At 38.7% G+C, this 21,631-nt stretch overlaps 1 protein-coding gene across 2 annotated transcripts in view; it reads right to left on the bottom strand.

Annotated features, from left to right (window-relative positions):
• LOC139147892 (GDP-mannose 4,6 dehydratase-like) overlaps positions 1 to 21,631 on the bottom strand; it is an 83,981-nt gene that overhangs the window by 6,177 nt on the left and 56,173 nt on the right. For both annotated transcript variants that reach the window (XM_070719111.1, XM_070719110.1), the window contains exons 9-11: positions 19,254 to 19,372; positions 18,448 to 18,544; positions 8 to 76 (exon numbers count right to left, since the gene is read on the bottom strand). In XM_070719111.1, coding sequence (XP_070575212.1) covers positions 8 to 76; positions 18,448 to 18,544; positions 19,254 to 19,372 — 285 coding nt within the window. The remainder of the gene's footprint in view (positions 1 to 7; positions 77 to 18,447; positions 18,545 to 19,253; positions 19,373 to 21,631) is intronic.

The following is a 21,631-nucleotide window of genomic DNA, read 5'->3' as shown; positions in this document are numbered from 1 at the left end:
ACAATACCTTGAAATCTGTCTTCAGTTGCCATCCAAGCTGCTTCTGTGCTTTGCTGCTGTCTCCCAGAAGAAAATCCTGCGTACAAAGACAAAAGATGACACAAAAGATTACATGATTAGCTTTGAATGAAACACAGAAAACTTTCACTGGTGTTACTGGTATATAATGTAAGTAATAGATCTTGTTAAAACACTCAGACCATCTCATTGAAATGTGGTATTACCTATATTGATTGAGGTTTTCTTGTCTGTATGCCTGTCTGTATGTGTGGATTACTTATTAAGTAATTTTATCATCATCCTTTGGACAGTGGAGTCCATGATGATTATGCTTTTTTTTTGCTTAAGTTTGAATAAACTGAAATATGTGTATGTCACTGGTAGAGAGGGGATTGAATGTGTGTGTGTGTGTGTGTGCTCATCTGTCATCCTCAAATACATTTGGTCGTTTTATATTCCTATTTATTAAAGTTTGCATTTCTAGGGGAGGAATTCGATAAATCAACAGACATGCAATGATTTCAAACAGGGGCAAAGAATGCCAGAGTTGCGAGGGGAAACAAACCAAGCTGCATTCTTCTCTCCGCTACCTTACATAACTGCGAAATTGAAAGCAAAAACAGGGAAAGAAAGGAAGGAGAAATGACTCACACACACACTTCACGTCAGCATTGTAGCTACTTGGTAGCGTTGGATGTTTGCATGTCTACTATAAACAGCGGTGGGCAAACATTTCCACCAATATAAACACACAGACAAGTGCTCCCGTTCCAATGTAGAATACTTGACCATTGTCAACCTGAGCCTACCGGTATTTCCGAGTGTCTGTGATACTATGTATATTTTGAACGGGGGAAAAATACCACAGAAACAAACACCGAAAATACAACCTGTTTTGTCCCTTTTCCTGCACAAAAGATTCGAGGGTCATTTCCATCCCCCCTTGTTTTAGTCAACTGTTTGCAGACGAAGGGATACTATTTAAACAGTAACGCCCTCTCAGGGTGTTGACTGTCTGGAGTGGCGTTTAATGGCCAGATAAAAGATGCGAATTCTTCTTCTATTTTTCCCTTCTGTTTTCTTATTTTTTTGGGAACATTCCAGTATGACTAAAGAAGATTCTTTGGGCTGTCTGCTTTATGTACATGACGGCCTACTTGAGGGACCGAGATGTGTCTACTCTGTCTATTTGTAGTAAACTCGACAGACAGTTTCTTTTGAATTCATATTTTCACAACATCAGACCAGTTTTAACAACAGACAGACAGTTACTTAAGCTAACATCCCAAAAATATCTTTCCTCTGGCAATTTGCTATTAGCAAAAAACTTTACTTAAAAGAAGAAAAGGGCTATGGCATTGATAATTTACATCTAAAATGAAACGCTGGGGGACTTTTTTTTTCTATTTTTGAAAACAATCAGACAAACAGAGAGATATACAAAAAAAGAAATGGTTGATAGCTTTTTTTAGTGAAGAGGCAAGGTTCAAGTGACAGTTTGGCATCCAACACTTGAGATTCCTCTGCTTATTTTGACATGTGAAAAAATGGCTGTATTATGTCACGACTACCACGGTTGAATGTGTTGATGGAAGTAAAGTCACGTCAGCAGAAACAAAGGTGTTTCCAATTTCATTTTAATTTAGAGTGCATACTTTGTGAGGGAAGATCCCGAGGTCGTACTCTTGTAAAAAATTTTTATTATCCTTCGACAATTTAACAATTGAGAGTAATGTTAGAATTGTTAGAACATTTGAATCCTCAGCTGATGATCTTGCTTTTCTCTCACAGGAAAGAGAGGGTGTGAAACTAACAGGAAAGACAGAGTGTCAAAACCATAGGTGAGATAAAACCATGGAGATGAGACACTGTTTGTACACAGCACACACAACCCCACAATGGTACCGGAACATACCAAGTTTTTCCGATGCCATGAAACACGGAATGCAAATATTCCGGCAGCTCAGCTGTGCTATCAGACAACAAAAACAAAGCCGGTGAAATAGTTCACATTTCGGAATGTGGCGATATTCCGGGAGTTCTCACACCTCCACACAGGATTGGCCGTTGCCAGGGGCATCAATGCCCACAATGGAAATAGCCCTCGCCTCCACAAGTCTAAAACTGGCAAAGAACATACAGATGCTAAACACGATACAACATAACTATCATAGTGAGAAAAATTGTTACTAGCATATTTTTCAGCACTTTCTGCGTCAACATTTTCCGTCTAAATATTTTGGCCGGAGAATTGTTCACATTCTCCAAAGCTGGAAGCCGCTTCTGTGTTTATGTAAGTTCCAAAATAGACTCTGCTCTTGCCAACAATGGGCGGAAACGTTTCCAACCCTTTCATGGCTGAGCATGAAAACCTGCCAATGCCAAGAACTTTCCGAAAAATATTACACACTTTGGAGACAAAGCCTCTCTGGGCATGTTTTTAGTCCGCTTCTGTACCATTTGAAAGTTCCATTGTTTTGTTGTGTACCTTGAAACATGCTGTAAATGTGGTTGAACGATCAAACCTTCAACACTGCTGACAGATACGACAGATAAAAGCAAGCAGCACCATAATTTGTGATGCCTGTATCAAATTTATGCTGGGGAGAAGAGGTTGACATACCTATCCAAAGTCTGAAAACTTCATCAGCTAAGCTGCAAAGGCAAACTGCAAACCACAGTTATTTGGTATACAGTTTATCATAATGCTCATCTCTACGGCAGAATGGGCCTCGAGGACAGATACTCAGACTCTCACACTTTTACAATTTTCTTTTGACCTACCCACTTGTGTGGCAGCTCATTTATGGAGAAAATAAAGTTTCCAACGGCTTAGTTTTGTGAAAATTGGGGTACTTCCATTTTCCCAGATAGAGACAACGCAGGGATGGCACTCATTTTGAATTTCAAATATTGGTAAATATTGAGTATTTCTCTAGTACCAAAATTTGCACGGTGACCCTTACGTCTTAATTTTTATTCTTGATTTTTGAAAGAGAATGGTTGAAAGTTTGCTTGAGGAAAGTTTGAGCAAAAGTTCAAATCTTTCATTTTGGAGGCACCAACTACCTTAACAGGACACCTTGACAAAATGACTGGCTATTCTTTAATTTGGACTGATTACTTCCTGGCAGATATTGTCTCATCAGTGAAAAGAAATGTGCCTTTACATACATTTCTCCCTTTCGCTGACTGCCTACTAATGTGATTTTTCACCTGTTTAAAATCTTTTTGAACTCCCTGGGCTGTAATTTGAAACTCTTCTCAAGTAGCTAATCAACTTGTTTTCCCTGATTTATAAAGTATACTAATACATTTCCGGAAAAAAGCTACTTTTCCACATTTTACATTTTATGAGATCAGGCTATCAACATCACTTATAACTGATTTCGACCACAAAAATCACTGGGTGATTTTTTTTTATGGGCTAACAGACCCAATCGAGGAGATTTTTACAGGCCACTTGAAGTGGAAGAGACTTGACTTGCTTGACATGAGCACAGACAATTACGGAGTAAGATTATACGCAAGGAGTGGTTGGTAAGTGAGCAATAAACCGTCACAATAATGGTACACACATGCAGTAATTCCTAGCGGTAGAGTTGACTTTTCAGATCCTCAGATTCAGATCCTCAGATTCAGATCCTCAGATCCTCAGATTCAGATCCTCAGAGCTCAGACCTAACATCCTATAACTTCAAACGCAGATTCGGAATTAAAATTTCACACCTTTCAAAGTTTGATGGAATATACTGATAATAAAATATAATTTAGATTTGAAAAGGCTCTAGAAATTATTTTATTTCTATCTTGAATCTCGAACTTAAAAACTTCGATCTCAGAATCAGAACGTCATCAGTCGAAGACAGGGTGCGCAATGATTCGACTTGTTATAAACACACACCAGCGATCAAACGATCAAGACCGCGACGATCATGTAAATGCTGGCTATCGGCAGTCCGTATTTTACCATCGTTCATAATATTGATGGCGAGGGAATATAACTTATCCATGTTGGAGGCCAGTGACCCCGCTGGCTAAATCAGAATTCAGGGGGTCGGAAGAAGCAAGTTTAATAGCTAATCTGTAATTGTAGACCCATGTTCGTTGAAACTTGTTAAGCGAAAATGTTTATGTAGACGTCCAACTATTTTGTTTTCATTCATAACTGCCTTGTATATGTCATATTCAAATTATTTTTTTAAAAATTGCAATCATACTGTTAATACAGGTATTGTAAAGGCTTGTAAATTTGAATCTGCATCTGAAGTTATAGGATCTGAAATCTGAGATCTGAGGATGTGAATCTAAGGATTTGAGGATCTGAATCTGAGGATCTGAAAAGTCAACTCTACCAATTCCTAGCATCTTTGTCAAGTATAGGGGCCTAAAATTACAGTATTGCAAGCTGCCACAATCCTTGGTCACATGCAATTCTTGTTTCTGCTCCTTTATATGAAAGAATGAAAAGCTTGGTATAGCAACACTCCTTTTTTTATTACATGATCTATCAGGTAGTAACTCTGACGCGTTTCCTACAGTTTGTGGACCCATCTACACATCAAGAATGTTTCATCTGTGGAAACCATCCCAGAATTATGCCTAAAGCTTTCAATCCTCTGTTGTTTTCAAAGCAACCAGATCAAAGATTATTAACCTCTTCATCATCATGGTTTGGCCCAGACCCTTTGTTATCGATGGTGAATGTGGACTGGTTCACCTGGAGTTTGGGTTGTACAGGTTAGTGGTAACATTTTCTTTTGGCCAATACTCAGAACTGTCAAGTTTCTTTATCACTGCCTTGGCTTTTTTTGTGATTCACAAAGCCATAGGGTGGAGCAGTAAAGACAACTGTTATCTTGGCACAGTCTTCAAAAAACAGAAAATGGCAAACACACTCTGATAAATTCCTGTCTCAAGTAGGTTTGTGTCTGCCAGTGGAAATCCAAAAAAAAGAGAGCTACACTCTTTGAGATTTTTCTTTTTTTTGTGTGAGTGTGTGTACATGCAGGCTGTTTTGACATGACAGAAACAATATTGTTGGTGTCTAAGGGCACAGCATTTCACATATGATGGTGGTCCCTGCCTGTCTGTCTCTAGTCTTTTCAGCGGTGTCTTGTTGAATGGTTTCTATGGGGGTGATATTGTCCGGAGCGGGAAGCTTGGATGAAACCTGGCCAGAGGGCCGCAGAAAACAATGATGCGGACAGCACCTCTCAGGCAGAATGCCATGGCTGTTTACTGTTAGCCGCTTTGTTTGTTTTGATGGCACGGCGGCCATAATGCACCTGGTTTCCGATTGGGTCAATACAAAAACATCTGTGCTTGTTCGAGAAGAAAGACCACTAATTGTATTAATCGCGGTGAGAGCTGCTGACAACACGGGTCTTGGAAATTTACACCTCATTGCTGTGGACTACCGCTGCCGTGTTGATTTTTCGGGGCTCACAAAGGACAGGTGGTCCCTGGGAGATCAAAAACAAAAACAAAACAAAAACAAAAGAAAAATAACAGATACACCAAGATAAAAGGATACCGCTACTCCGGCAGGCAGCATCTCAGCGATAATGTTTTTATCTGGTTGTGTTTACGCTTGGGTGGATCAAATTGAAGTTTTCATTTAATCAGCTTTGCGCAAGTATTTCCAGCTTGGAGTTCACCATTTATAGGGGCCAAGTAGAGACTGAAGCCAAATATCACATCGGGCTAGCACTGGCATTGCCGAGTCACCCTCTGATATATCAACACGGTCGACTTCAGTGCACTTGAAATCAGCAGAAGTAGAACTGCCAATGCCCGCACAGTAGAACTGAAATCTACCCATGATTGTCTGCTGTTGACATTTCAGCATACAAGGCACAGCGTATATATACACGCATTGATGCCAGTGGTTGATCCAAGTAGTGGTTCGGCATTCCAAGTTCTGGGAAAGACTCAAAGGAACAACAAAACAACACTGCTGCAAAGTACAAGCACATATAAATGCAAAAACGATGACTTGTTCACAAGATTTTTTACAGGTTATAAATAAATAAAAAACAAATACGTAAATAAACAATAAAAATAAATAAATAAACGCAAAAGGACACCACAAACTTGACCATCATGAAATCATGACAGACATTTCCTGATGTACTGCTTTGCAAAGTAAAGCCCGCAAAACTTTCAGACATAATTTTAATAAAGTATTCATCCGTTATCATTTAAAAAACTGTAAAATACATTCTGAGCTTTATCAAGATGTACTTTCCAAAAACTGAACAACTCTCAGACTTGGTAAATTAAATTTTTGCTCTATTACTATTGTAGTAGCAGCAAAAATACACAAAAAGACAATTTAAAACAAAAAAAATTATACTGTGCTATGAACGAATCCTCCGGTGCGGTGGAAAGGGGGTTGGGACAAGAGGCGGAAAGATGGAGCGAGTATGAAGGAGAGAGGTAGTGTACAAGTGAGGGGCAAGTGGACTAAAGGAATAGAAGATGGGGAGGGGCAAATGGATGAGATGAGAAAGAAGAGGAAAGAAAGAGGGGAGAGGGAAAACGGACACCATATTCTTGACAACAGTCTTATCAAAGACTTATGTTGGAAGTTTTAGCTGGGGTCAAGAGAGTCACAAAAAAAAAAAATAGCAACCTCACTTTCAAATCTTCAAGTTGATACACAGTATTCTTAACTTTTGCTTTTTTTTCTCCCTCCTGATAAAAAGAAGCTCAAACAAGACAAACTCCTTGAGAAGCCACGGCAAAAGGTGTGAAATGACAAGCAGGTACACACTGGTAGAGTCTCCTTTTGGAGAGGAAAATGAAAACACAAACACCGTGAATGTGTCCAATTGTTTGCCCTGTGACAAGCCCTTAGAACAACACACCTGGTTTTGTCAGCATGTTCTGACTGGGCAAATTTTGATATTGAAGCTGCTGTGTATATACAGACACTGAGCAAAGACTCCAGTTTGGCCCTCTCCAGGACAAACAAGTACTCTATTTACACAGACTGTCAAGAGCGGACTTCAAAGAACTATAAAACTGGCTTTTTTTTAAACCGTTACCCTAAGTCACTGAGAAAGGCCCTTCCTTTCAACTTTTCTGGGTTTGGCTTCAGGAACATATTTAACGTATTTGAAACAAATTTTGGAAATATTAAGAAAGAAAACGGGGAACTGAGTGTCACCTTAAAGCTCAGATCATACCTGTGACTATTACAAATATTCACCCCTATTGATGATATAGCTGATGAATCCTATCTAAAAATCATAGCACTGAAGGAAAAAAAACATGCTGCCCTCACAGTCATGAAATGGAGAGCCACAAGGACAAAGTGGAAAAGAACTTTCACACCAGAACTGCAAGTCCCTGGTGATACTTTTTTCTCTTTTCCCGTCTTAGTAACCAAACAGAAAGCAACCAATTGATCGCCGGCCAATAACCTCATATAAATCTCTGGATTAAATGAACTGGATGTTAATAAGTCTGCTGTGCCCACACTTCAACTTTCAACAATTAGTGGGTTTCAGGACGGCATGCATGATCTTTTGTTTTGGAACAAACTCGTATATGTTTACACTATGCACAGTTTATGGCTCATGGCAACTTCAAAAAACAAATTAAAACTCCGATGAAGTATAGGTTGAAAAAAAAAAAAAACCTCACTCCCTGGTAACCAGCAATTCCAATTTCTGATAATAGCAGTTAAGGAAAATTAACCATCAAAAGTAAACACGTCAATGTTATTACTGGTAATTACACCTTATGTTATCCTAATTTCCAAAATGTCAACTTTACTCTTCCCAATCTGATTAGGTCGGTGATAATTAGACCTTTCTAGCCAACACAGAAATATTTCTCTGCCTGTCTAGTGGCACTAATTACTCATTTTTCATTTTCCTATTGCTTTCTATTTCTTCCTTACCTTTTACTATTTCCACTAGCTGTGAACACTCTTGCATCATATCTAAGAAATGCACCTTTCAAGTACAACGTGGCTGCGTCGATGTTGATGGTCGTACACTCAAAAATTGTAGAGCCAGCGATTTTGAACACAAATTAATTTGTTTGCTTTCTGTGTTGTGCAGAAATTTCTTGAAAGTTGTGCTACTGTTAGTTTTATGACAGTCCGCTGTTTGTACTCGTACACAGGGTAGAGAGCTGCACAGTGTTTGAATTGTAAATGAGCAGGTAAGTGCACAGTACATACAGCTGAATGTGCTATCTGATGCAGGGCAACCTCAGGGCAGACTGAATTTGTAAGACCACTAGGTCATGGCGGTGTTGTATTGTCATGTTTTGTGATGGTCAGCAGATTGCGTGTGGTGCACACACGACAACGAGGTACATGTACTGCAGCTTATGGAGAATTTGCTGTAGACTATATGAAGGGAAAAGAAAACATTAAAGCACAAGGGACATAGATTGAACATGAAAGTTCATCATATTGATGTGATTTACAGGCAAGATGCAACTCTCGGATAGATTTTTTTCTAAAAAGTTAAAAATCTAACCCCTTCCTTTCTGGTCGGTCTATTGTTTGTGAGGATTTGTCGTGAAATCTGTCGTGAGAATCAATTTTTCGGGATCTTGTTTCAGCGTGAATCAAAAAATCTGACTTTCCCTTTAGAATCAACATGTAGGGAAGGACGTCAGCTGTTGCTGCCTGTTTAACCCTTTGAGTGCTGTAATTTTTCCCACTAAAACTTTAGTGCAACATTTTACCAATTTTTATGAATTTTTCTGTAAGTTTTAGATAATTTTTGACTAAATGGACATCATATTTCATTGGCTACAGCTTTTTATCAAAATTTTGGGATTGATCTGAAAAAAAATTGACTGGCATATGTTCTATAAAAGCGATAAAAATTTACTTTGGCGCTTGAAAGGTTAAGGTGACAGAACCACAATGCAACAGGTAATTTGCGTTTCACATCCGAACTTTGAACCAGTGACCTTTGATTCTGGATTATGGAAGAGAGATGTTCAAAACTTGCTGGAGTTAAAGCTCCATAAGCTGTAACTTTTGGCTATTTTTTCAGAACTGTTGTTTTTTGGTTTGCCTACACTTTCAGCATTGAATCCCTAAACTGTAATTTTATGCCAAACATTTAGCATTAAAAAACAACCTATATGAGTATAATCTACATTGTAATTGTTGAAAATTGTATTCAAGTCCGGACTAGAATTCGTTTGTAAACAATAAACAATGATCACTATACACATACAAACTGTGTTGACAAAAATAATACTCGAAATTTCAGCATGACAAACGGATTTAGGGTCAGACACGGTAGTTAATATACAGAAGCAGAATACTAAAAAACTTGTCAGAAGTTACAGCTTATGTCCCTTTAAGTACAGGCATGCTGTATTACTGGTGCGGGCAAAGTATGGACACCGAATGCCTACGGTGGTGCACGATAATAACGCCGTTGACCAGATGTTCAATTCGAATTTCAGATGAAAAAGAACAAAATTTATTTCCTGTAAAAAAAAAGATGTACAAACTATACGATATCAACATAAAATCTGGGGAATTCTGATAAAATAATACTAAACATCAAAAAAGTGAAATGGCAGGCCTTAGTATTTGACAGACTGAAAATATTTTCATAACGAAAAATCTAAATAAATTCAGGGTGTCAAGCAAATGATATGTTCACACTGTAAATATCTATAAGGGTTGCTGACAAAGAATGCTCAAAATCCCACTGCTATTTCCCAAATTTCTAAAAAAATATTTGTGGGATATGAAAAATGTAAAATAATTATCATTGAGAAAAAAAAGTAATTCAAAATCCTTGAGTGAAATGTTTGGGGTCTGTGTGAAATAATTGTACACTCTCAAATGTTAAATTTTTCACCAATCTTGCAATTTTCTAGTTCATTTTTGCAGATTGACATTGTCCCATTCACGGAAATGAACGCACCTGACAACACGTATTCTCTCTATCCATACCAGAGAGCTAAACAATTTCCATTAAAACTCTTCTCATTAGAAAATAAGATATTGCAAATGATACATGGTTGTTTTTGTTGTTCTTTGCTGCAAACCGCTGAAGAAAGCCAATTCAAATAAAAGGGTAGGAAATGAAACTGCCATCTCTTTCTTGTTTATCTTACAATTATCGCTTGATTGGTATTAATTCCGTAATGATCTCAGACAATCTATCAAGAGGATATGACGATCTTGTCATCAGACACACATTCAAATCCCCCTGGATACCTCTCATCTGGGGGTGGAGCATAACCCAGAACACAGAAATGCATCATTGAAAAAAAAAACAAAAAACAAGACGATGGATTAAAAAGAAATATTTTGCTTTGACAGAAAAAATAGTTTTTTTCAATCAACCGAACAACAAATGAAGTTCTAAGATCAACACTGACTGTGTTTTAATCGCTGAACATTGTTGACTATTGGTCAGCTCTATAGCAAATTAGCTGCATGCGGGGGTGGGCGGGGGGGGGGTTGAAGAAAAGTGCAAAAATTGTGGATTTACACTACTATGTTGAAAATAATGCCAATAATGCTACGATCGACAACAAAAAATATTCAGAAATTCCTCAACACACAGATGGGGAAAAAATGAACACCCCCCAAATTAAATGGTTTCCTCTTTATGTTCCATAATCACACTTGATAACTGATTTCATCACTAAAGTGCTGGGGTGGGGGGGGGTGGCAGATCATAGGATGGGAAAAGAGGGAGGGGGAGAACTACTACAGGAAGTGAAGGGAGGGTAGGTGGGGGGGGTTGTTCCATTTGAATGACACAGACAGTGGAACGTCACACACTCATACATTTAAAGTGTGATATGTCTGCTCCTGTCAATGGCTTGAGACCACAGGTTGGCTTTAATAAGATCCCGCCAGGGCGACCATGCCAGCCACACTCTCCGTACCCTACATTAACAACACAAATAAACTCGACATATGTTTCTTGTAGGCTGAGGAATCTAGAAGACATGTCAACTGGTGGGTACAGCTACAACGATAACAAACACGGCAAATTTGAAACAGATTCCCCCCTCTCCTTTCAGCGTCAGATAACCGGTTTGTTTTGGTGCAAATTACTTCCACTGTTAAGACTGATCTAATCAGGTTTCGAGGTACAACGACGCTGTCTTGTTAATTTCACAGCTTCCGGAATCTTGACGAGCAATTGACATGAGGAGAGAATTTTGTCCATTATTTTTGCCTCTTCCCACTGTGTCCAGCTTTCCACCATGTGCGGGAAAATTTTTTATCGGATTGAGACCATGGCAACATCACCTGAATAACCAGTGTTGCATTGTGGGATTACAGACTATATTAATACGCTGGCATTTTTTCCCCAATATATACGCTTCATGGCTAAATCTTAGATCATATTTCAAAATGACAATAAAAATATTGTGTTGCGGTGAAATATTGATCAACTGTAACTTTTGATGGAAGAATATTACAAAATATGGACCCAACGCAACAATATCCTTGAATGTCTTCTGATAAAAATATCATTTCAAAGTTGGAATCTGTTAAAAGGGCAAAACTTTTTAAGAATGCTGGTTGGTTTTGGGGGTAGTGTACAACAAAACTACAGAAAAGGTTCAAGACTACTGAAAGTTAAAATATGAAAAAAAAGAACTGAATTACTTTTATGGAGAGCCTAAACAAAATGTTTCATTGTAGTACGATTCTTTTGGTGCCATATATCTCACTCCCACACACTCACAGCATGCACACCGTATCATACACCTAATGAGTGAAAGCCAATCCAAAAATTCATATCCCGCATCTTAACAATGCCAAGCGTAATCTTACACTCAGTTTCATCTCGCTGATCATCCACTGAAAATGTTTGTCTGACAACTTTCATTCAATGGCGACAACAGCCCAGGCCGTTCAACTCTTCGAATTTACCACAGCGTTCTGGGTTCGATTATTCAAAAGCTATGTATCCCCAATCTTTTTATGAAAGTCTGTCAAAGCCGATGACTTTGGGAGGAAGGAAAGAATTTTGAAGAACTGGACAGAGTTGTCGTACGTGTTGGCAAGTAAACCACATGTTCAGAATAATTGACAGATCCCGGGCACCACCGCTGTGATGTCCCGTGGCGGAGTTCATGGTTCTGGTGCAAGGGGGAATAATGCCACGGTGATCCTACACTTTAAAAGACATGTCTTCAATGCACATCATATCTGCTGAAAAAGTTTTCACTTTCCAAGCCTATAAGCACTCAGCTGAGTCTTTCTTCGTAATTTTGTTTTTGAAATGCACTCTTTGCTTGAAGTCCACACTGTGTATATATTTACGTTTTCACAAACCGATCCTCAGGAGAGGCGACACGCCCACACTGTACACTGAACTCTTTACTCAGACTTTGAATGGGCAGCTCCACGCCAAAATATCACCCTCTCACAATTATTGTCAACCAACAAAAGTTTCTTACCATTTTTCGTCCGGTTAGATTTAAGACTAAACTACCAGAAACATCATCACGTTACTTTCAAGAGTGGAAAAGTTATTCATACTTCATAATTTACAAGAAATGATTGTAAAAACAATGTTTTTTAAAATTATACAAGAGTAAAAATAAACTCTACTTGAAGAAATCAAACGCCAGAAGATATACTTTTTTCATTGAGTGGTTTTGTTTGGTAGTTTTCAAGGACGTGCAAGGGGCATATCAACCGATCACACACTATAAGGGCTAATGATGTTAGTACACAGTAGGCGTAAAATGTTACACCATGATCAGTATCCTTGAAATGAGATACCACGGCCGTACACCGAACATATTTCGCCTCGAATTTCCATGGACTGGGACGCCCTTTTCAACGAGGCAGAAACATTATACACTGAGATCGGACGACTCGATGGAAGACAAGCGGTCTCGGTTTTCCCCCCTCCTCCTTTAATGAGCCGGATCTCGGCGAGCGCCACGACATCACCCGCCGACGTACACGGTTATTACGGCGAGCAGCTGGTGTGGAGAAAGTGTCTCTCCTGACAAGTCTTCGCAGCTGAGCTGAGGAAGGGGGTAATGTCTGTGGTATGCAATTAAGGAAAGCGGAGTGACGGAGAGACCTGACTGTAAGACTTCTCCAGGGGAGTGGTGGGAATGGCCGATCAAATACCTGTCTAGATAGGAACGCTATCATTTCCCCAGCTGCAGAGACAATTACCGATTCTTCTGAAATACAGAAGGTAACTGCTATTTGGCCGTCAAGTCCATGCATAGCTGAAATGCATGTCTGCAGATGCTGCTAGGGGAGTAGGCTTAACATGGCCACAACACAAAGCTAACGTATCGTCCAACAACACATGAGGAAAGAGCCATCTTGCTTCAAAGAGAAAAAGGGAGTTTAAACATACTTAACAGCAAAGCCATATCAATTGGTCATTTGAACATAAACACCCTTCATCACGGCTCAAGAGACAGCTCTCAAGAGAAGGGCCTGCGTTTGCGTGTGAGGACAAGAGTTGAGAGAGAGAGAAACTGTCAGTTTTATATACTTCCAAAGGCTCCGTCCCAATCCTGGACAACAAGATCTCACACTGCGCCGAGCCCTTTCACTATGATTGGAACGTTAATTGGAGAACACGGCTTGATATTTTGTTCCCAATTAGTATGCAGTCAGGGGCAAAGTTGACAGACTTGACTCACTTCAAACTCTCCCCCTCTCTCTGTCTCTCTCTCTTTCATTCTCTCTTTCTCAGAATCTGACAGCCCTTGAGCTCATTTCACCGTCACAGTGTCTTACCGTGTGTAGATTAATTCTATCTAAATTCAGAACTTGAAATCTTATCCCGTTTGTAGCCGGGCGCATGATTACATACTCGGATTGAGTTAAGAGAATGGAATTAGAATTTAAGTGGCTACGGGGAGAGAAAAATGCTCTTTTTGAGAAGGAAGGTATCATTGTCAAGCAATTATGGCCAGACGTACTTGTCTAGGGTTTCAATTCAATGAAGATTTCATCCCCGTGCAAACAACACTGCAAAACATTTGAAGAACTTTAGAAGACTTTTGTTACACTTTTGTAATTTTTCACCGGGAATTGTCGCAAAGACCATTACTCGTTGGATAAATCTGAATGGGCAAAATACAAAACTTTCAAAATTTTCAGATAAAAATAAAATTTACCGACTCATTGAATGTTCCCTGCTTGTTGGGCTTGTTTGAGAATGAAACTGGTGAAGACAACAAGCTGATTTCGTTCATGTGAAATATGCAAACATGTGATATCTACAGACGGTGGGGGAAAAAAAAAAAATAACCGCTCGAATTTTCGAAGGGCACACGTACGGCACAAACTGTGAGCTGAAAATAAAACACAGTAACTTTCATGTCCTCATATTTGTTCCATATTGGGCGCAGAACAACATTTCCCCCTGCACTGGATCGAAAAAAAAATATTGAAAAAAGGACAACGAATCAAAGGAAAGCAATCACTTTGTGGTTTTAACTGTGTCTAGGCCTGGAGGCCAGTGGACAACCAGACAATAGACTGGCGTACAATAGTCTTTACAATTTCAGAAGACCTACCAGTTAAACTAATTACTGAATAAAAAAGCTCATTATGTTATCACTGCTGGCCCTTTGCTTCAAACTCTTCACTAACTTCAAAATGGAAATCTTCATATCCCGAAATTGCATGTGATTGTATCGGAAAACAGGGAAAAGAGGGACTGTGGCAAAATTTGTTCCGTCAATTTATATGACAGGGGGACTTTTCCCCCCTCAACATTGGGAAGGGGGCTCACTTTACCCAAGAGAGATTGTTGAGAAATCTGATTAACTCAATCGGTTGAAGGGATCGGTCAGCTTTGCAACTTCTCAAAGGAATGCAGAGCGGCAATGGCCCCGGGGCAAAATAAACGGGATCTGACCGTTCGGACAATGGAGTTTGGAGTGCAGATGCGATGGCCGGGTCCTGATGGTATGGCCAAACAGGAGCGGCTGCAAAACAGTGGGAAAACACATCACCCATTCAAAGTGGTGTTCAGAATTGCTATCCACTAAAAATAAGAGAGGGAGAAAAAAAAAGATATGAAAGGAAAAAAAAAAGAAAGGCTTTCAAAGGAATCTGAATGCACGGGAACGAATAAAAAGAGAGATCAAACAATTTGGCAAATGAAATTTAACTTCAAAACATACAATTTGTTTCACTTAAACTCACTCTAACAAAGACGCGATGTTGTGCAGAGGACCAAAACTTTAGGCCAATTGTCGGCCCGGATTGTTTGGCCACACGTACGCCGGCTTCACCAAACTTAACTTAATAACAGCTTATTTGTTTACTTGCACCGCACAAGACATTCGTTCGGAGATGAACAAGTAGTCGCTATTGGGGAGGCTCTTCTCAATATATTCAACGCAAAAGGTTCCATTTCTGGGTGCAAGGTAGTTTGTGACTGACTGAAAATCCAGACAATGACGATGAACATTTAGACATCTAAATATTATCCTGTCTCTCCCCACCCACCTTGTAAAAGCGCACCCTAAAAATACTTATAAATCATTCTTGCTTTCTAGACCACGACATATCCTTCTTGTTCAATTTCAAAAGTACACTGTAAATTTAAACAGCTTTTTGAACTTGTAGTACCACCTACATGCTGATCCATGTACCATGAACCCTTGCTGTCAAAACAATTTGTTTTTCTGAAAGTGTGGGCGAAGTTTCTTGAAATCTTGACTCTGCGATTCTCAAGAGGGTTCCCTGGGTTGGAAATTCTTCACCAAAAACTATCGCACACAAGCTACTGACTGCTTAATCATTTTTTATTTGAAAAGGAAGAGTTTCCCCGCTTGAAACCTTTGAGGGATACGTCTGAAGAATTGAGTATTTTTTTTTTCACATCACTGCTTGAACAGTTTTGTGTTTTTGTTCGACACAACAGTATATCAGAGAGTAACACAAAATGAGGATAAAGAACGGCATAAACTATCGCCTGCTGGCTCCAAAATAGAATGGGATTGCATTTTAATCCCCTACACTCTCTCTCTAATGTGTTTTTACAGTATTTCTATTAACACAACGCAATTATGCAATGAAAATAATGATTATGCAAAAATCAGACTTCAAAAACTTTATTTCTCATGCCTTCATTTTAACCAAATTGTTAAAGTTTTGATTTTAATTTTCAGCTACACTCATGAGAATACACTACAGACTGCTGAGATTTCTTTGCACAATCTGGCAAACTTTCTGGCTAACGTTTTCTCTCTCTAACAATTATGGCTTTACTGGCATTGTGAATACCATAAAGTCGAACACTTTTTCATTAATTTTCAGGTCCTGGGTACAGAAAAGTACCTCACAGTAGTACGCACCTCAAAAGTGACGGACTTAATTAAACATTTGCTCGAACTTTCCACACCGAAACTTTCCACCATTCTCTTTGAAAATCATGTCCTAAATTCAGGGGTAACCGTGCAAAGTTTGGTGCCTCAGAAACAAAAGTACCTTAAATGTAAAGTGACCACAATCCCTGTGTTAAAAGTCTGTGGGTAAAAAATCAAATTTTTGAATTTCACAAAAATAAGACGGGGAAAATTTTATTTACTCCAGGAGCAGCAAAAAGAGTCCACACAAATGGCCGATCAGAAAAGCCTTATAAAAATTTGAGTCCATATATCTGTACCGGAGGTGCTTTCTACCTAAAAGCAGACGCGAAGAGAAAACAGGCAACTGTTTGTCTATCCTCATGAAAACAAAATGAAAAACTGAACTTATGACTATCATTGTGTGGAAAATGGTACAAACTTTATATAACAACAACTCAAGAAGTTTTACCAGACATACTTCCGGAAACTTAGGCGCCTTGTGTGTTCTTTTTTACACACTGAGTCTAATAACCGGACAGAAATCCTTGATTGCGACTGTTACAATAAAACAGTCTCCCCATCTTTCACAGTTGCCTACACTAATACCAAGGCTTAAAAACCAACTACGGCATTCAAACGAAACAGTGCTTCTACCAAAGCTTGCCTCCATGAAAAAACAACCTTTGATTAGCCGTGCAAACTGCTCATCGGGCACGCTGAAAAGATTCTTAAAGACCCAATCACTGGCAGTTAACTAGAAAATAATGAACCTTGTCCGCAGTTAATAATACAATGAGCTGGTGGAATAATAGACTTCGGATCATGTTTGTCGGAGGAGAATTATTGGAAAACAACAGTAACAAACTCACATCTGGCATGCCTTGTCTCAACCTGTCTTGCCTGCATGGCAGCTCTATCATCAATTCCTTACAAAAACAAAACCTGTTTCTCTGTTTTCCCGTCCCTTGTTTCCGTGACAAAAGGAATACTCAACTCGAAAAGAAAATTTTGGCAACATTGTTTGAGGTAGGCCTTTTTTAAAGTCATGGAAAGCATTGGCTGATGTCTTAGTTTCTCTGAAAGAAAAATTAAGCCTTTTTTAAAGGAGAGGTAAAAAGCAATCTAGTGTTTTTTTCAACGTAGGCAGATCAATTGACTTGTTTAAGTCAGGGGGGCAAGTCCACTCAATGGCGTTTTTCTTAACCAGTAATTCTATCTGGCGCATATGCTAGACGGACAGCACAACAGGACGAAAATTACCGGCTGAATGACTGTCAAGACAGAGAATCAAATTGCGCGATCATCTCCGAGATTTCAACGCAGTCAAAGACTACCACCCCCACCTGTCATGACCAGTAACAATACCACTTTGTTCCAAATTTTTTCTCTTCCCTTTTGTAAAAAAATAACTCTGTAACCCGATGTCTTCTTGTCGATTGATTTTTAGCAATCACAATTGCAACTTTCTGTCGTGACTGACGATGCAGAAATGATGCAATAATTTCCCAATTGATTATTCATAGTTCCAAGCAGTTGTCAGACCAACGACTTTTTTGTCGGAGTGGAGGAAAGCAACTCCGGTCATATAACGGCCAAACCCAGGACACACTAATAGAAAAACTTTGGTTTACTGTGTTTTACACACTTCTGTAGACTGCAAATGTGCCATTTGTAAGCCTGGTTCATATGTAATCCTCGACTGAGAAATTAACTACAGTCTAAAAATAACTCTGTCCATGCATAGACCCTCGACGGTCTATGGCTCATGATCCTATTATCGGTTTATATCTGTTTAAAAGTTGTTAGCTCCAAGATAGAATTCAGGAAATTGAAAAATATGTTATCTTGTGAGAGAACTGCATGATATAAGAAAATAGGGAAATTTCGAAACACTGTATTTAAATCACACTATACTTTGAACACATGATGGATCTCTGTCAGAAACACAGATGCATTGTTTCAGGTTAATGGTTTTCGCATTGTGCTTGATAGATTGTCATGCACAGACAATGCTTATTAGAAACACACAGGAACAATTTGCGATGAAAATTACTTGCCATGTTTTCCATACACTGGGATGATAAACGCAAAGTATTTGAAAATAATGACATTATCACAAAATGCTTGACAACTTACAACTTCAGTAGGTCTGTAAAATTTGGCATCAACTCGGACCCGGACTTTTCCTGTGGCCTTTTCTCTTCCAATTTCTGTGAGTCCTTCCCCTTCCCATCTGCAGGGCAAGAAAAAAGTCACCGTCATTCGTATGAATGATAAAAAAAAAATGCTTTCTCCATGTTTCGTGCAAAATGGTGTCCTACACGTAGGTATTGAATCACACAATATGAAAATAGGATGACTTTTTGGTCGGTAGTTGAGCTGTTACAAAGGTATCTCTGGCACTGGTCGTTGCCATTTTGAGTCCACTTTGTCCCACCTTCAACAGGTTCAAATAGACACCTGCCAAGTTTGCATGGAGTCAAAACCCACTCAACTTCAGCTTTGCCATCGATGCCTGTCTTCTGACCTCAGAGCAATATTGGTCAGGCTCTAATCTCCAGACTGATCTGCAGGTATTGAAGTGCAGCAAATTCAAAGAGATTTCCATGAAATTCCTACAGAGAACTGACTCTAGGAGGACGGAAATGCTCCACCATAGAAGCCACTTCGGCCGATATAAACACGATCTGCCGTGCCTATTTCCAACATCCACACACACTGCCTGTCTACTGTGTTATCAGTGAAAACAGCAAACATAAATAAAAAACAATGGGGGACACCGATTCACAAACAGGCAGATGTCATGTTGTTATATCGCAGAAAAACCAAACAGTAAAAAAATTCATACACATTTGCCGCGACAGTGTCATCGTTTCAATGTTTTATCCTGAACAATGTCCTCACCATCAAATGACAACACATCAACTGGCAACATCACTTACAATATTTCTTTGTCGATGAACTTGAAGGACTCTTCTACAAACTCTCGCACACTGTGTACTTCACCGGTAGATATCACAAAGTCGTCTGGTTTTTCCTGTTGCAGCATCAGCCACATAGCCTGGTGAAATGATAGATAATTTTTATAAAAAGTATGATTATCAGAGACGAAAATATAATTGGTGAGTGGCATACGCAACTATGATTTCAAATATCATCATTTTCTGTCATTAGTACATTAGACATATTGTTTCAGGAACAATAGATCACTGTTTACATTGTGTATTTTGAAGAAATACAAGGCAACAAAATTTTAATTTTGAGATAGACATTTGTTGACTTTTTTAATATAAAAAAGCTTTCTTTGAAGTTAGATCAGTTTGACAAACAGAATTGCGTACTTTGTATAAAGGCACTTACAGTATTTGGATGTTTGACTGCCAATGTGCGATATAATACTATCTAGCTTCTTTTAAAGCCCAATGACCCGTAAATTTTGATGGATTTTTCATTATATTTGGTGTGTTTGAGAGATTCCCTGGCTCTACCCGCATATTTATGTCAATATAGGTGTGCGAGTATGTGCTCAGTTGTACTGTGTCATTGATGACGCTGGAATTTTTTTGACGGATCAGAATTCATTTGTCAATACTATGACATGTTATGTTGTGCATGATGTGTTTGCCAAGCTAATACTCTATCTTTCAACATCCTCAATGTGGTAGGGTAAGAAATTTTATTTTGTTCAATAAAACAAAAACTCTGAATATACATTATCAGTTGTTACAGCTAGTGGTCCTTGAACCCTTTGGTAATGTTTGTTCTTCGCCGCACACATTCAGCAAATTAACAGGACTTTTATATGAGTAAATCTACATTAAAACCCTTGGAGCGCAAAAGTCAATTTTTGTCACCTTTGTAAAATATACCCTAGTCAAGCTTTCTCAGATTTCTGCCTAAATTATGATCAAAAACTGTAGCCAACCAAATGTGATGTACATTCGGTCCAAAATTATCAAAAAATTACAGAAAAAATTCATACAAATTGGAAAAATCTGAATTCAGATTTGGTGGGAAAAGATTGCAGCACTCAAATGGTTAAGCACAGTTCAACAAAGTCTACAATGACATACTCGTACACTAAAAGTTCGCTTTACAGAATAGCCATGGGGACAGGTTCACAAATTAAGCATTCAATGACATCCAACATTTTCACCCATGAGTTTGTGTTAACTTCTGAGATTTTTCTATTATTTTCGTTTTTTTACAGTCAACTACAGTTTCTTGTTCTACTCCCAAAAGCATGTTGTCATATTCAGCTTGTCAACTCAGCGTGTACATGTGTAAGACTGCATTGTTATTGTTGACAAGTGAATTCTGGGCCAGACTAGAATTCAAACGTAAACAACACCAGTGAATTCTGTATGTACAGACGCTGTGTTGGCAAGCTAAATAGGTGTTTGAACATGCTTTGGGGAGTAGATCAAGAATTGAAAATGGCATACAAAACAAACAAAAAAAACTGAACAAAACATTAAGAGTTACAGCTACTGTCCCTTTAGATGGCACACCGGGGTTTCTTTTTTTCACCTAATGTGGATCCCAGACTTGTGTTCTCATAACTTCTCAAAATTGGATAGAGAAGAGGGTGGGAGGGCTTGGGAGTTTTTAGAGGATTGGTGGCTGTCATTTTTCACATGTTCCTTTCCTTTGCTTCTCTTGTTTGCAAAATCACATACATTACGGTTTACAACGGCAAGCATCAATTGGAAATGAAAACCTTTTTTTTGGCATTTGCGACTTTGATCAAAAGCAAAATACCATTTGTACATGAGTCCGTAACTTCAATAAAACACATCGATGCTACATGCACTGTGGCTGTCAGTGTTGTACAACTCCTTACGCTCATTAGCATATCTTTCTCACTGAAACCCAAAATTGTGTTTCCACTGTAATTTAGAAAAAAAAAATCATTTTGCCAAAAAATATGCCTGAATTTTTGAGAAATACAAAGCGGAGAAGACTGTCTTTATTCCTGTAATAACCGCACATACACACTTCATGCAAACAAATTTTTCCCTGAAACATTTACGGTGTCGAAAACCTAAAGATTCACTTTTGACATGACCAGTGAAGCACTACGACAAATACAAAGCTTTATGCATGATGAATTGTACATATTTCTTATGGTAACAAGGGCTAAATTGCTCTGGCTTGTAAAAACAAAGACAACAAGGAAATTCTATAAAGATAATTGCACGGTGAGGAACAAACAAGAGTGGAGAACATATTGTCTTTGCTTTGCAACATTAATCATGTATACAACAAACACAGAGCGTACCTGGAAACATCGTCGGAGACCCCGGCAAATGAATGTGCT

The sequence above is a fragment of the Ptychodera flava genome, chromosome 13 (genome assembly GCF_041260155.1).
Source record: "Ptychodera flava strain L36383 chromosome 13, AS_Pfla_20210202, whole genome shotgun sequence".
Taxonomy (NCBI): domain Eukaryota; kingdom Metazoa; phylum Hemichordata; class Enteropneusta; family Ptychoderidae; genus Ptychodera; species Ptychodera flava.
This window is presented reverse-complemented; position numbering and strand designations above follow the sequence as displayed.